This window comes from Episyrphus balteatus, chromosome 2, assembly GCF_945859705.1.
Source record: "Episyrphus balteatus chromosome 2, idEpiBalt1.1, whole genome shotgun sequence".
Classification (NCBI taxonomy): Eukaryota; Metazoa; Arthropoda; class Insecta; order Diptera; family Syrphidae; genus Episyrphus; species Episyrphus balteatus.
The window spans coordinates 17,433,742-17,445,214 of record NC_079135.1 but is presented as its reverse complement, the minus strand read 5'-3'; the positions used below and the strand labels follow the sequence as shown (position 1 = coordinate 17,445,214).

At 30.9% G+C, this 11,473-nt stretch overlaps 2 protein-coding genes across 2 annotated transcripts; one reads left to right on the top strand and one right to left on the bottom strand.

The window, feature by feature from the left end:
* Nucleotides 1–2,933: 2,933 nt before the first annotated feature.
* LOC129911459 (uncharacterized) lies at nt 2,934–3,922 on the top strand. The gene is made up of 2 exons (XM_055989270.1): nt 2,934–3,054; nt 3,113–3,922. Exon 2 carries the CDS (start codon nt 3,113–3,115, stop codon nt 3,818–3,820), a length of 708 nt encoding a protein of 235 aa, XP_055845245.1. The 5' UTR covers nt 2,934–3,054; the 3' UTR covers nt 3,821–3,922.
* Nucleotides 3,923–9,798: 5,876 nt separating this feature from the next.
* Nucleotides 9,799–10,577, bottom strand: LOC129910838 (ubiquitin-related modifier 1 homolog). The gene is made up of 5 exons (XM_055988424.1): nt 10,427–10,577; nt 10,295–10,362; nt 10,145–10,226; nt 10,006–10,054; nt 9,799–9,939 (listed from the first exon to the last, which is right to left on the bottom strand). Exons 1-5 carry the CDS (start codon nt 10,462–10,464, stop codon nt 9,871–9,873), a joined length of 306 nt encoding a protein of 101 aa, XP_055844399.1. The 5' UTR covers nt 10,465–10,577; the 3' UTR covers nt 9,799–9,870.
* Nucleotides 10,578–11,473: the final 896 nt, after the last annotated feature.

Below are 11,473 nucleotides of genomic sequence, written 5' to 3'. Positions count from 1 at the left end.
TGCTTGTTAAACCTTTTTTCACCTAATCTTTTTCACTTTTAAAAAACCTGCTTAGAAAGAAGTTGTTACATAAACTTAACGTCCATAAAAGACGTACTTGTTTATGCTAATTAAGACTCTCCATGTTGTTGACTGAAATTCTAAACCGCTTCTTTGTTCAATTTATTCAAGAAAAACTGCAAGTTTTTTCTTTGTTCTTCAATCTTCACTTAGCTTCCATATATCTTTTTTTTTCTATAATGGCTACAAGTACTTCTGAAAAGATTTACATGTGAACTCAAAGCTTACGACAGCTAAAATTATGAAACATTTTGTGTGCTACTCCCAGATCCATTCCTGGAAAATATTCAAAAGCGCCAAGCGCCAACAGCGCACCCACAATATACTCTATGATGGTGGCTATAACAAGACTTAACCATTTTAAGCGACTGTCATGCAGATTGCGCAGACACCCTCAGCAAAATACAAAACAAAAAAAAAAAACAAAAACAACACAAATCCCAAACTAGAACCAGGTGTCTGGGTGTTGTGTGACATGAAGGTCATTCTTGTTTGGGATCTTGCAATAAATCAGGGACCAAATTCAAATAGAAAAAAAAATACAAAAAACAAGATGTCGTGACTTCATTATTTGAGATCATTCTCTCTCAATGCAACTGTTGCAAATTTTTTTACTCTGGTTTCGATATATATATATTTTTTTTTAATTTTAAGGACTTTGGGTTTTCGTCTCTTATTGACGTCTATCTTGGATTTTGGGGAGACCTCTAAGGTTTTGAGCTCGTAGATACATTTAAGGTGGTAGATTTGGGTGTGACTTTGCAAATTAATGGACTTACATATGGGTTTGAAGTTTTTTTTTTGCTCTATATTAGGTCTCACATCATAATTGATACATAAAGCATGGAGTTTTTTTTTTAAATTGGTGAACAGAATGGGATATTGATTAACTTACAATGATTTTTATCTCAAAATCAAATATGGGTGTGATGTTGTTATTTTTGGGTGGGTACTTAATCAAATTAAAAATGGCTTGGCACTTTTAAAATGGGAATTTCTATATGGCAACCCTATTTTAAAGGACAAAATGTCACAAATAGCAATTTTGTCATATCTTTGTAGTTCGATCACATTAGAAAATTTTCCAAAAACCAAAGAAAAGCCAAAATAGGGAAAATAAAATAATGTAAGAAATATGGCAACCCTATTTAAATTTAAAAAAAAAAAAAAACAGATAAGTAAAAGTTTTTATACATAAAAAGGCTTAATTTTAAAGCAAACTTTAGCTGGCACTCTCTTCTATCTGAAAAATGTTGGGTTCCATCTCTTAAACACAAACAAGTACTCGGCAACCCTACTCAAATGCTAAAACACACTTATTTATCAGCTGAAATGTTACATCTGATTTTTTTGTAAGACCTTCTTCTCTTTGAATCTTTTGGTTTCAGATCATTGTTTTTATTTAGTTTACAACAAAAGCAGAATCTCGCTTTGTTATTGTAAAGCTAAAAAATACAAAGTTCTGATCTGGATCACGGGAATAATACAAATATATAAAAACGGCTGGTTCGCACGTACTTGCTCTTGCAGTTCAAATGTTAGTTTAGTTGTAGATTTTATGAGATGGCTCTATATAAATTTTTTTTAAAATTTGATATTGGGGAAAAGCCGACATTTAGGGCAAAATTTTGTTAAATGAAAAAAATATTTTTATTTGACTTTTTTTTGGAAAAAATTAAAATGCAGTTTTATTGCAATCACTTTAAATATTATGTCTCCAAAGTTTAATCAAAATCTTTAGAGCCGTTTTCGAGTTATTTGGTATACGTAAAAAATTTGTATGGGAGGTACACTTTCTAAGCGAGATATAAAAAAATAAAAAAAAAATAAACTTTCAGAATTCCATAAAAATCATCTGTACCAAATTTTAAGAAATTTCGTCCACCCGTTTAGGTTGTGTAGCACAGAAGCACGGACGAACGGACGAAATTGCGAGACCCACTTTTTCGGGTTTCTCCATCATCGTAACGTTGGTCTTGACTAAAACCTCAAATTTGATTTTGACAGGAAACTAATACTTGCCCTATAGAGCAAGTAAAAAGTGTCCGAAAATGCATTTTATATTAAAAATTTTTAAAAATCTTGTTTTTTTTATCAATAGGTACTCCCTGCTAACAATTTTGCTTCTATAATGCTTTACAGAAGCAACAATTGCATATTTAAAGCTTTATAAAACCAAAATTGTTTGTCGGACTGGTCACACCCAAATACTTCACATATTCCTGTCTGGTCTGCAGCTATCCAAGCCTCAAAACTCTTGATAAAAAAAGGCGTTAGTGGTAGGTAAAAAAAAGTTGTTTTTATAAAATTGCTTCTTATACGGAAGTGGCTGAAAGACCATCGAGAAAAAAATATTCTAGTCAAATACTTAAATTATTTTATGCGAGGAAAAACAAAAAAGTCAAATAAAAAGTTAAAAAGCTATCAAATTCATTGTTTGTTTGTGATGTATGATCTGTGAAGTAGGCCCTAATTTTTTTTACTCAAATCAACCTATTATTCCCATTATTTTTCTTGTATGTTTCATTTCTCAATATGTTGGACCTTTTCGAAAAGTAAAATACCTCGTACCAAATTACAACTATGCTTCAGGTGGTTTTACGAGTATTTTTTAAATGCCATTGATAAACCTTTGGAACTGATAAACCCCTTGGGATGCTTAAGTCCGTCAAACTTGTGTACTTACTTAATGCACTTAATTCATTGTAGACTACAAAAGAAAGTCACACAATATCCATTATTATCTCTTTGTTTGATATGAAATATTTGCACACAATATTAAATGATTTCTCAGACAAAGATTATGTTTGAATATGAAGGGTTTTATATAGGGGATTTACTGCATCTTATCTCTCTTATCAAAAACTTCATCACTTTTTAAGATACTGGACTTTAAAAAATAAACAATTGATAATTCAATTGCTGCCACTGGATGAGTATAAAAACTAAGAACATCTAAAGCAATGCATCATTAAACATTATAACTGTTTAAAGGTAAGATTGACAAAATGGTCCTCTCTTTAATAAAACCTAAATATATTTTTCGTTTCAGATGAAGATTATATTGATTTTATCCTTAATGGCCACTCTAGCATACTCTGCTAAACTGCAGAGCAATCGCCCAGTCTATATTCTCGAATTGCTTCGTTCACGAACCTTAGCTGATGACTTCAAAGATATCAAAGCTCTAATTCCTCAACGTGAACTAACTGATCTTATTCGTAGATATTTGACTAAAGATTCTGAATTTCAAAAAATCATACTTTATTTTGGATCTCCTGATGTTTACAAAGCTGGTGAATTAATTGGAAGTCAACCAGAAATTCGCGAACTTTATTTATGGCTTAAAGAACAACTTATTTCTGGATCGTTGAGCGATCTTTCTGAAGAAAGTTATTCCCAAGAATTTGGAAATCTTCTCAATTATAATCCAAATAAACAAAAAAAACTTCGTGGTTGGAAAGGATTTATGGACGAACTTCTAGCAATTTATCCTAGAAAAGAAATTCGCAATTTAATTCGTGACAAAGTTGCTGCTAATGGTGTTTTTGCTGAATTTTGGAGTAAAGTTATTGCATTGAAACCGGTTTATGAGAGAATTTTAAAGACTGAAGAATTAATCAAGGTTATTGGAAGATTGAATGAGCTTGGAGTTGATACTAAACAATTGGATCAATTGATTCGTGAGGACTTTGAATGGGGTGGAGGAATTCAGGGTAAGAAATTGTGGGGAAATCTATGGGAAAATATTAAACTTTAATCTTAACAAAGCTTGAAGATCATACAAGCAATCTATTACTTTTTTTCTTACATTTTTAATCACCATAAATAATAAAAGTTGTATTTTAGTTTTGTTAAGAATACATTGAATTTAATAAAGATATCATACTTACTATACCAAACCTGAAGTTTTTGAAAACAAAAAAAATTTAAAAAAAAAATTACGCATACGCCCGAGTGAACGATTTTTTTTTTTTTTACAAAATTCCTGTAGCACTGTAAATTCTATTCCTTAAAACCTTTTTAAACAAAGTAAAGAAGAAGTCCTAGTAAATTAAAATTCTAAACATGCATTAACAATTACATCAATCGTCATGAAGTAATAAACACCTATAGTAGTTACATTACGACTATGATGGCAACTTCTATCCACTATAAGTAGGTACCGGAAAAAACCTAGTAAGTTTCACTCTATACTACTCCCTGGTGTTGATTCAAGCTGTGTAACGGTATAAATTGTTCTAACAAACCTCACTCACGTGTAATGTTTTGCTGTTTACTTGAAACGCAATCTGCTAGCGCATAGTTTGTGCAGTGCAGTGCAGTGTTGCTGCAGCATGTACATCAGTTTACTGTGCATATTCAATAGGCACTGGTCCATGGTCAGTTTCTTATAAAAAGAGTAAGTAAGTTAAAAAGCAGGTAACAAGAGGGGAGATTGGGTAGAATGTGTTGTATAGCTTTAGCTGATTAAACAGCCGCACGAATGCCAATGCTAATATTATCCCTTGTCTTGGATTATCAGTTTGCCATCTTAATGTTGATCGATACACGAAACTGTCCAACTGCTAATGGATGGAAGGATTGCCCTGGTTTTTTTTGTTCATTCAATGATGTTGTGCAGCGGTTAGGTAAGGTACTAACAACTGGTGTTGAATTCTGCGACTTTAAGTTAGTAGTGTTATTGACCATTTGGGTGTTTCATATACCTACTACTTCCGTGTTTATGTATGTGTTAAAAAATATTCCCTTCCTAGTTTGTTTGGACTTCTTCTTGCCTTTTTCTGAAAAAAGGGAAGTTTTTGTCAAATAGGATTTCGATGGCAGAATTCAATTACTCCCTTTAATTAATTAAACTTGTCCTTATTTGAAAAAGACGGCAATCTTCAAGTAGTTGTACTTGTACCTACAAGCGACTAAATGCCTATATGCAGTTAAAAAAAAATTGAAAAAAAAAGTTTATCATTTTATTTGCCATTATTATTTCTCCATTTCCAGATTTATAACGACGAAGACACATGAACTCGATTTTATTTGTACACGCTTACATACATTTGCGGATTTGAATTAACATTTGATTTCGATTTCATTGTGTAGCTTCATCACTGGGATAACTCTGAAGCTGAAAAGCATACAACATGATGTAGCTAGTTGCGCAGCACACTTACTTTACCTACCCTGAATTGGCGGAGCGGAGGAACTTTTTTGATGGTTCTCCTCTCTGCTTTCGATTTTGTGACTTCATGCACGATCATGCCCTTACTGGGTGCCGGTAACCTATTTACTTTTTATGGGCCTAGTCCATCGGTGAATTTGTTAGTTGTTAGTTTATTTTTTTCAATTTTATTTTATTTTTTTTTTTTTTTCAATTGAAAACAATGACCTGATCTTTGATCGCCAAAGTATAGTTGAGGAGCTACCTTTATAGGTTTAGGTACAATTTTGTGTCTGTTTTTGGTAAACTAACTAGTAGTGAAATTTTTTGTTATAGAGCACATCCCATTTGGGAATAGTAGGTGTATACTCGTACACATGGCGGTCGTATATATAAATGGTTTGTGGGTGAATCAAAAGGGTTTCTTTAAATGGATGCATATAAACGAACGAAGGAAGAAAAATTTTGTTTTTGGGGGAGAGATAAAATCACTTCGGCCATTACCATGTTTGGGGTTTTCCCAGGGCCCTCAAATGGGTTTTGAGATTAAACTGGAGAGTTAACTAATTAACAACAAATACAACAAAAATATTTTTTTAAATGGATGTACATTAATTAAGGATGCATATTTTTTTTTAGCGAAAATTCATTACCATGTACAATTGACAGCGTTCAGAGATAGAAGAGGGAATTAAATCAAATTTTTGATCTCTGTTGTTATTGTTTCTTTTTATTTCGAGTCTTAGAAAACTACGACAGGATTTAGTCCCCCGCATGAACTCATTTTAATCCATCAAAAATGTATTGGCAATGCATTTTGTTATATTTTACTAACCATACATACTTCAAGTATGTGGGGACACTCGGGTGTATGTGTAATATTTTTTGTTGTAGTGAGGCGGCTTAGCATTAAAAAAGAGTTCAATCGTGCACTTTGTGATAAAAGCATGAAATTAACATCGTTGGTAGTACTCAATTTAAGAGTTATTTTGAGATATTGGGCCACCTTGTATTCCATTCGGAAGGGTAGATACAAGACTTTTTCTGTGTTGCACTCGATTTGTTGCATATCGTAGTATAGGCAATGAAATATTGTATTAATATGATACATGATTTCGAGGTATTTTCTAACGCCCGATCGAATAAAATCAATACCAAAATGTTTCGACCATCATGTAAAAAGTTATTGGACTCTTTATGAATTGTCTTTTACTCAAAGAGCAAGAGTCAAAATATTATCAAGTACTCCTTGAAAAAAAGTGGTAGGTTGATAGAATTTCGTGTGGACGTTTCATATACCATAGAAAAAAATAATAAAATATGTTCATCAAAAAATTTCAGGTCAAAGGGTGTTTTTTTTAGCGAGAAAGAACACTTTTGAAATGGTACCATTGCAGCACATGGAAAATTTTTGCATTTTTTTTAACCGCATATATATTTTATACATCGTATGAGAATCAAAAATAATCAAAAAATGAATTATATTTACCATGAAACATTGAATTTTCATGCAAAACTTAAATTGCTTGCTTTTATTTTTTATTGAATTTTCATACAAATTAATGTTTTGAAGGAGTGAGGTGCAAAAGTAAAAGTATGAAAAATAATTGTGCAGTTTGTGATAAAAGGATCAAATTAATAGGATTGTTAGTACAATATGTAACCCTCATTTTAAGATATTGGGCCTTTTAATATTTCACCTATGAGGATGTACATGAGCCATCTAATAATCACAAATTTCACAAAACTTCATTTAAATTGCTTTCTGTGCATCGTTATAAACATCTTCAAAGGTAAAATATTAAGTGGCCCAATATCTTAAAATGAGGGTTATATATTGTACTAACAATCCTATTAATTTGATCCTTTTATCACAAACTGCACAATTATTTTTCATACTTTTACTTTTGCACCTCACTCCTTCAAAACATTAATTTGTATGAAAATTCAATAAAAAATAAAAGCAAGCAATTTAAGTTTTGCATGAAAATTCAATGTTCCATGGTAAATATAATTCATTTTTTGATTATTTTTGATTCTCATACGATGTATAAAATATATATGCGGTTAAAAAAAATTCAAAAATTTTCCATGTTTTGCAATGGTACCATTTCAAAAGTGTTCTTTCTCGCTAAAAAAAACACCCTTTGACCTGAAATTTTTTGATGGACATATTTTATTATTTTTTTCTATGGTATTAGAAAAGTCCACAATAAATTTTATCAACCTACCACTTTTTTTCAAGGAGTACTTGGTAATATTCTGAATCTTGCTGTTTGAGTAAAAGACAATTTATAAAAAGTGCAATAACTTTTTACATGACGGTCCAGGCATATTGCTATTGGTTTTATTCGATCGGGCGTTAAAAATTACCTCGAAATCATGTATTATATTAATAAAAAGGTTTCATCAGCTATACTATGATATGCAACAATGCGGGTGCAACACAGAAAATCTCTTGTATCTACGCTCCTGGATGGAATAAAAAGTGGCCCAATATCTCAAAATAACTCTAATATTGAGTAATACCCATGATATAAATTTCATGCTTTTATCACAAAGTGCACGATTTAGATGCTAAGCCGCCTCACTATTGTCAGGTTAAAATTTCTTAAAAATTGAAAACGAAAACAATTTCAAGCGTGATAAAAGAGAAAACGAAAAATGAAATGTGTACCACAATAAAAATTCCCTTCAAAATCTGCACATTTCTCTTCGTAAACAAAAAAAAAAAAAAAAAAACACCCTTTTATTAAAAATGTATAATTGTTGACCTCTTTCGATTCAATGGCTTTTAGATATATTAATGTGACATTATTACTAAATTTTAACTGTGTACTATTTTTTAAACTGATTTTTGATTATAGTTTGGAAGGTTCTTCACAAAAAAAAAAAACCTTTTTATTCAAAGACTCATTTTATTTTTGATTTTCAAGACAAATAAAAATGTTTACTAAAGTTCTTAAAAGCACTACATGAATAATTTATTTTTTTTACAACCTGAAAAGCACTCTTTCATCCATGGAGTTTTTTTTTTTCAATAAGCCCTCTTCAGTTTAAAAAAATAAAAACGATATCGCTTATCGACATCGACATAGATTTTTACTTGTTCTTTTTTAACTTTGAATTCGAAATTGGAATATTAAATTCTATTACGGCCAATTTCTTCAATGTTTTCTGCACGTAAGAAATTGATTGGAAGATCTAGGGCTATATCAGGTATGAATGTAACTTAACTCATAATTGGCTTCTACCATTGTCGGGCCTTGAGAAATGCAAATGCAGAACGTCCTTGTAAAGACCATCTTTCTTGATTTGGTTTTCACTTTTAGAAAGATCGAACAAAGTCGATATACTTTTTTGGTACTTCTTCATCAAAAAGTGTTCTTTTGTCTATTCTTCCCGTTCTTGCATTGCATTTGTCACTTCAGGTTTTTCTGGTAATTTTTAAAAATCATTCAAAAAATTAAAATCACAAAAAAAACTTGTCAAACGAAACAACGCCAAAGAAATTACTAAATCTGGCAAATTTCTCTTAAAAAAAAATAAAATCTTTTGCTTTTATTCGAGTCCTAACAGTTAGACTACCGATTTTGAGGTTCTAACAAATACCGAGTCCTAACTAATACTCGGTACCAATATGCTAGGGCTTAGTACTTTTGTGAAGAAATCAGTTGGTACCGATTTGAGTACTAACGATTGGTATAATAACCAGGTCCTAGCTGATTTTGAGGAGCTAGCTAGTACCGAGTCCTAACTAGTACTCGGTCCTAAATTGACAGTTCTAAAGCTTAGTACCTACCTGAGTCAAGAAATGAGTTGGTACCGATTTGAGTACTAACTTTTAAGAAATCGGCCGTTAGGAAAGTATATTTTGGTTCAACAAAAAATAAATATTTAAAAAATATATGTATATTGGTAACAATATAACGATACAATAGTCATTTTGTTATGCAAATAAATAGGAAAGAGTCAAAATAGTGCTAGAATAAACAAAAAATCCAAGAAAGAGCATAAAAAAAAGCCAAATGTATCTAATTAATTTGATACTTTTTGGACTTTGTTTTAAAAATGTTTTGAATTTTGTTGATACAAAGTTCAAACTCCTTTCTAACATCAATTAAACTTAATTTCTAGTTTATATTCTGCTTTGAAAAAGAAAATTTTCGAGCTAGCATTTTGAATAAAACAAAAGATCGCAGTTTTTTCGCATTTCCCATACTAGTTCACCCAGTCGAAAGTTATAAGTTAACAAGTATACAAACAAACGAATTGAGAACCTCCTCCCGTTTTGAGGTCGGTTAAAAAGGTCTCCGAAATCGGGCATTTTTAGATATTAACAAAAAAAAAAAGTTTAACAATGTTGTCAAGTGTATTAACTGAATGGTTACTGAGAAAAAAGAAAACAAATCAAAGAGAAAAAACTCTTCATCATTTTGATAAATTTTGTTAAATTGTTTTTGTTACTATTTAAAAACAACAAACAACTACACAAACAAACCATTGGAAAGTCTACTCTACACTGCAACAATAGTTTATTAAACTTAACTCTACACCTTTTAGGGGAATTTACAAAATAAATATTACAAAAATATTTTTTTTTTATTTATACAAATGATATAAATGAGACGATTTTATTTAAAAATAAATTGATTTTATCCTCCATGCAGTGTGGAAATAAAGAGGACGTTGTCATTGTTCTGCAGTTCGTAATCCAATTCACCCTACAAGAATAAAAGCACTGAGTTTACTCTAGAAAAGCAGATGAGTGACTCAAAATGATATCTTACCAAGAGCTCCCAATCTGTATCATTCACTAGCACAAGAATACCCGGTCGACTGAAAGGAAAATAATACAAATTTCATTGAATTATTGCAATTCCAAGAAGAATATAATAAAAACAAACGTAAGTATATTTTGCAACCTACACTGAATCATTTTGAATGAATAACTCTGGTCTTTCAGTTAGAATTGTGTCATGCATCCATTTGATGAAGTTCTTTAAGGTCCCTGAAATTTATCCAGATTATGTTAACTGAAATAAAGAGTTTCAATTTATAATTTATTTGTTTTCTTACAAGTTTTGCTGCCATCCAAAATTACTTCTCGTTTTTTAATGTTTCCAAATAGAAGCTCAGCACCGGCACTAAACAAAAAAAAAACTCATCAAGACAAAAGATCTTGTACATTTTAATGATTGTTATATTTACCTAAATTCTAATACTATTTTTAAATCTGATTTTGTCATTTTATGTTGTTAAATAAATAAGAAATTGATATTAAATTATTAAAGAAAAATATTTCTGAAAAATTCACGTGTAAAAAATTATAAACATATACGATACAAAAAGTACATCTGTCAAAAACAGCTGAGAAGAAAAAATATATAAACAAAACCGAAGTTGGATGTGGTTTGAACTGAGCTACAAGCAACATAAAGGTCATAACAGAATTTCCCTGGCGTTTTCTACATAATTTTTTATAGAAGAGCGCATTCACTTATGAATAGAATTTTCGCTATATTCAAACCTAATAGATTTTTGTAATTGTAACAAATTATACGATATCTGCTTCCAATTGTTTGTTATTAAGTGGCAGTGCATTGTAAATTAGACCTTTCGTTTTTAGTTTGTGAGGGTATTTTATTTTTTTTTTGTATACCAAAAACTGGGGCATATTATTTTTTATTCTGAAAGGTTGTGAAAGGGTACAAAACTTAAATAATATGGAAAAATTACCTAATAAAAAAGTCGGATTTCTTAAGAAAATAAATTTTATCTCGGTTATTTATGAAATATTCTCAACAATGTTATACCATTTTGAAAAGAGAATTGAACACACCAACTTTTAAGGTAACTTGCCGAAACATCGAAGTGCATTTTTTTTACACTACGGTTCATTGAATTAGAGTCATGTAAAATTTTTTAGTACTCAATCGGGCAAAAAAGTAATATTTGCTTTAAAATTGATGCAGCCGAGTTAAAAACAGGGTGACCATTTTTTCGACTCTTTTTCAAATGCCCATAGGTAACTCACAAAATATATAGCTGCGATTTTTTTTATTATTTTTCTGATAACTGTCACCACCTACCCTATCTTCCGTTTTCGTTTCGACGTTAACTTTTGGGACACCCTGTATAATGGTCAAAACAGACGTGCAGTTTTTTCCCTGCAACAAAATAAAAAACACGGGCTCTTGTGGGAGCACATCTGTTTTAGCCATAATAGGGTGCGTCACTTTTGTATGGCCAAAAAAA

Bases quoted from the DNA above. Each gene is read 5' to 3' on its own strand.
- LOC129911459 (XM_055989270.1), top strand. From the start codon at position 3,113: ATGAAGATTATATTGATTTTATCCTTAATGGCCACTCTAGCATACTCT.
- LOC129910838 (XM_055988424.1), bottom strand. From the start codon at position 10,464: ATGACAAAATCAGATTTAAAAATAGTATTAGAATTTAG. The intron at 10,363-10,426 runs GTAAATATAACA...TTTTTTGTTTAG, and splicing joins AAAATAGTATTAGAATTTAG to TGCCGGTGCTGAGCTTCTAT. The intron at 10,227-10,294 runs GTAAGAAAACAA...GATAAATTTCAG, and splicing joins TTTGGATGGCAGCAAAACTT to GGACCTTAAAGAACTTCATC.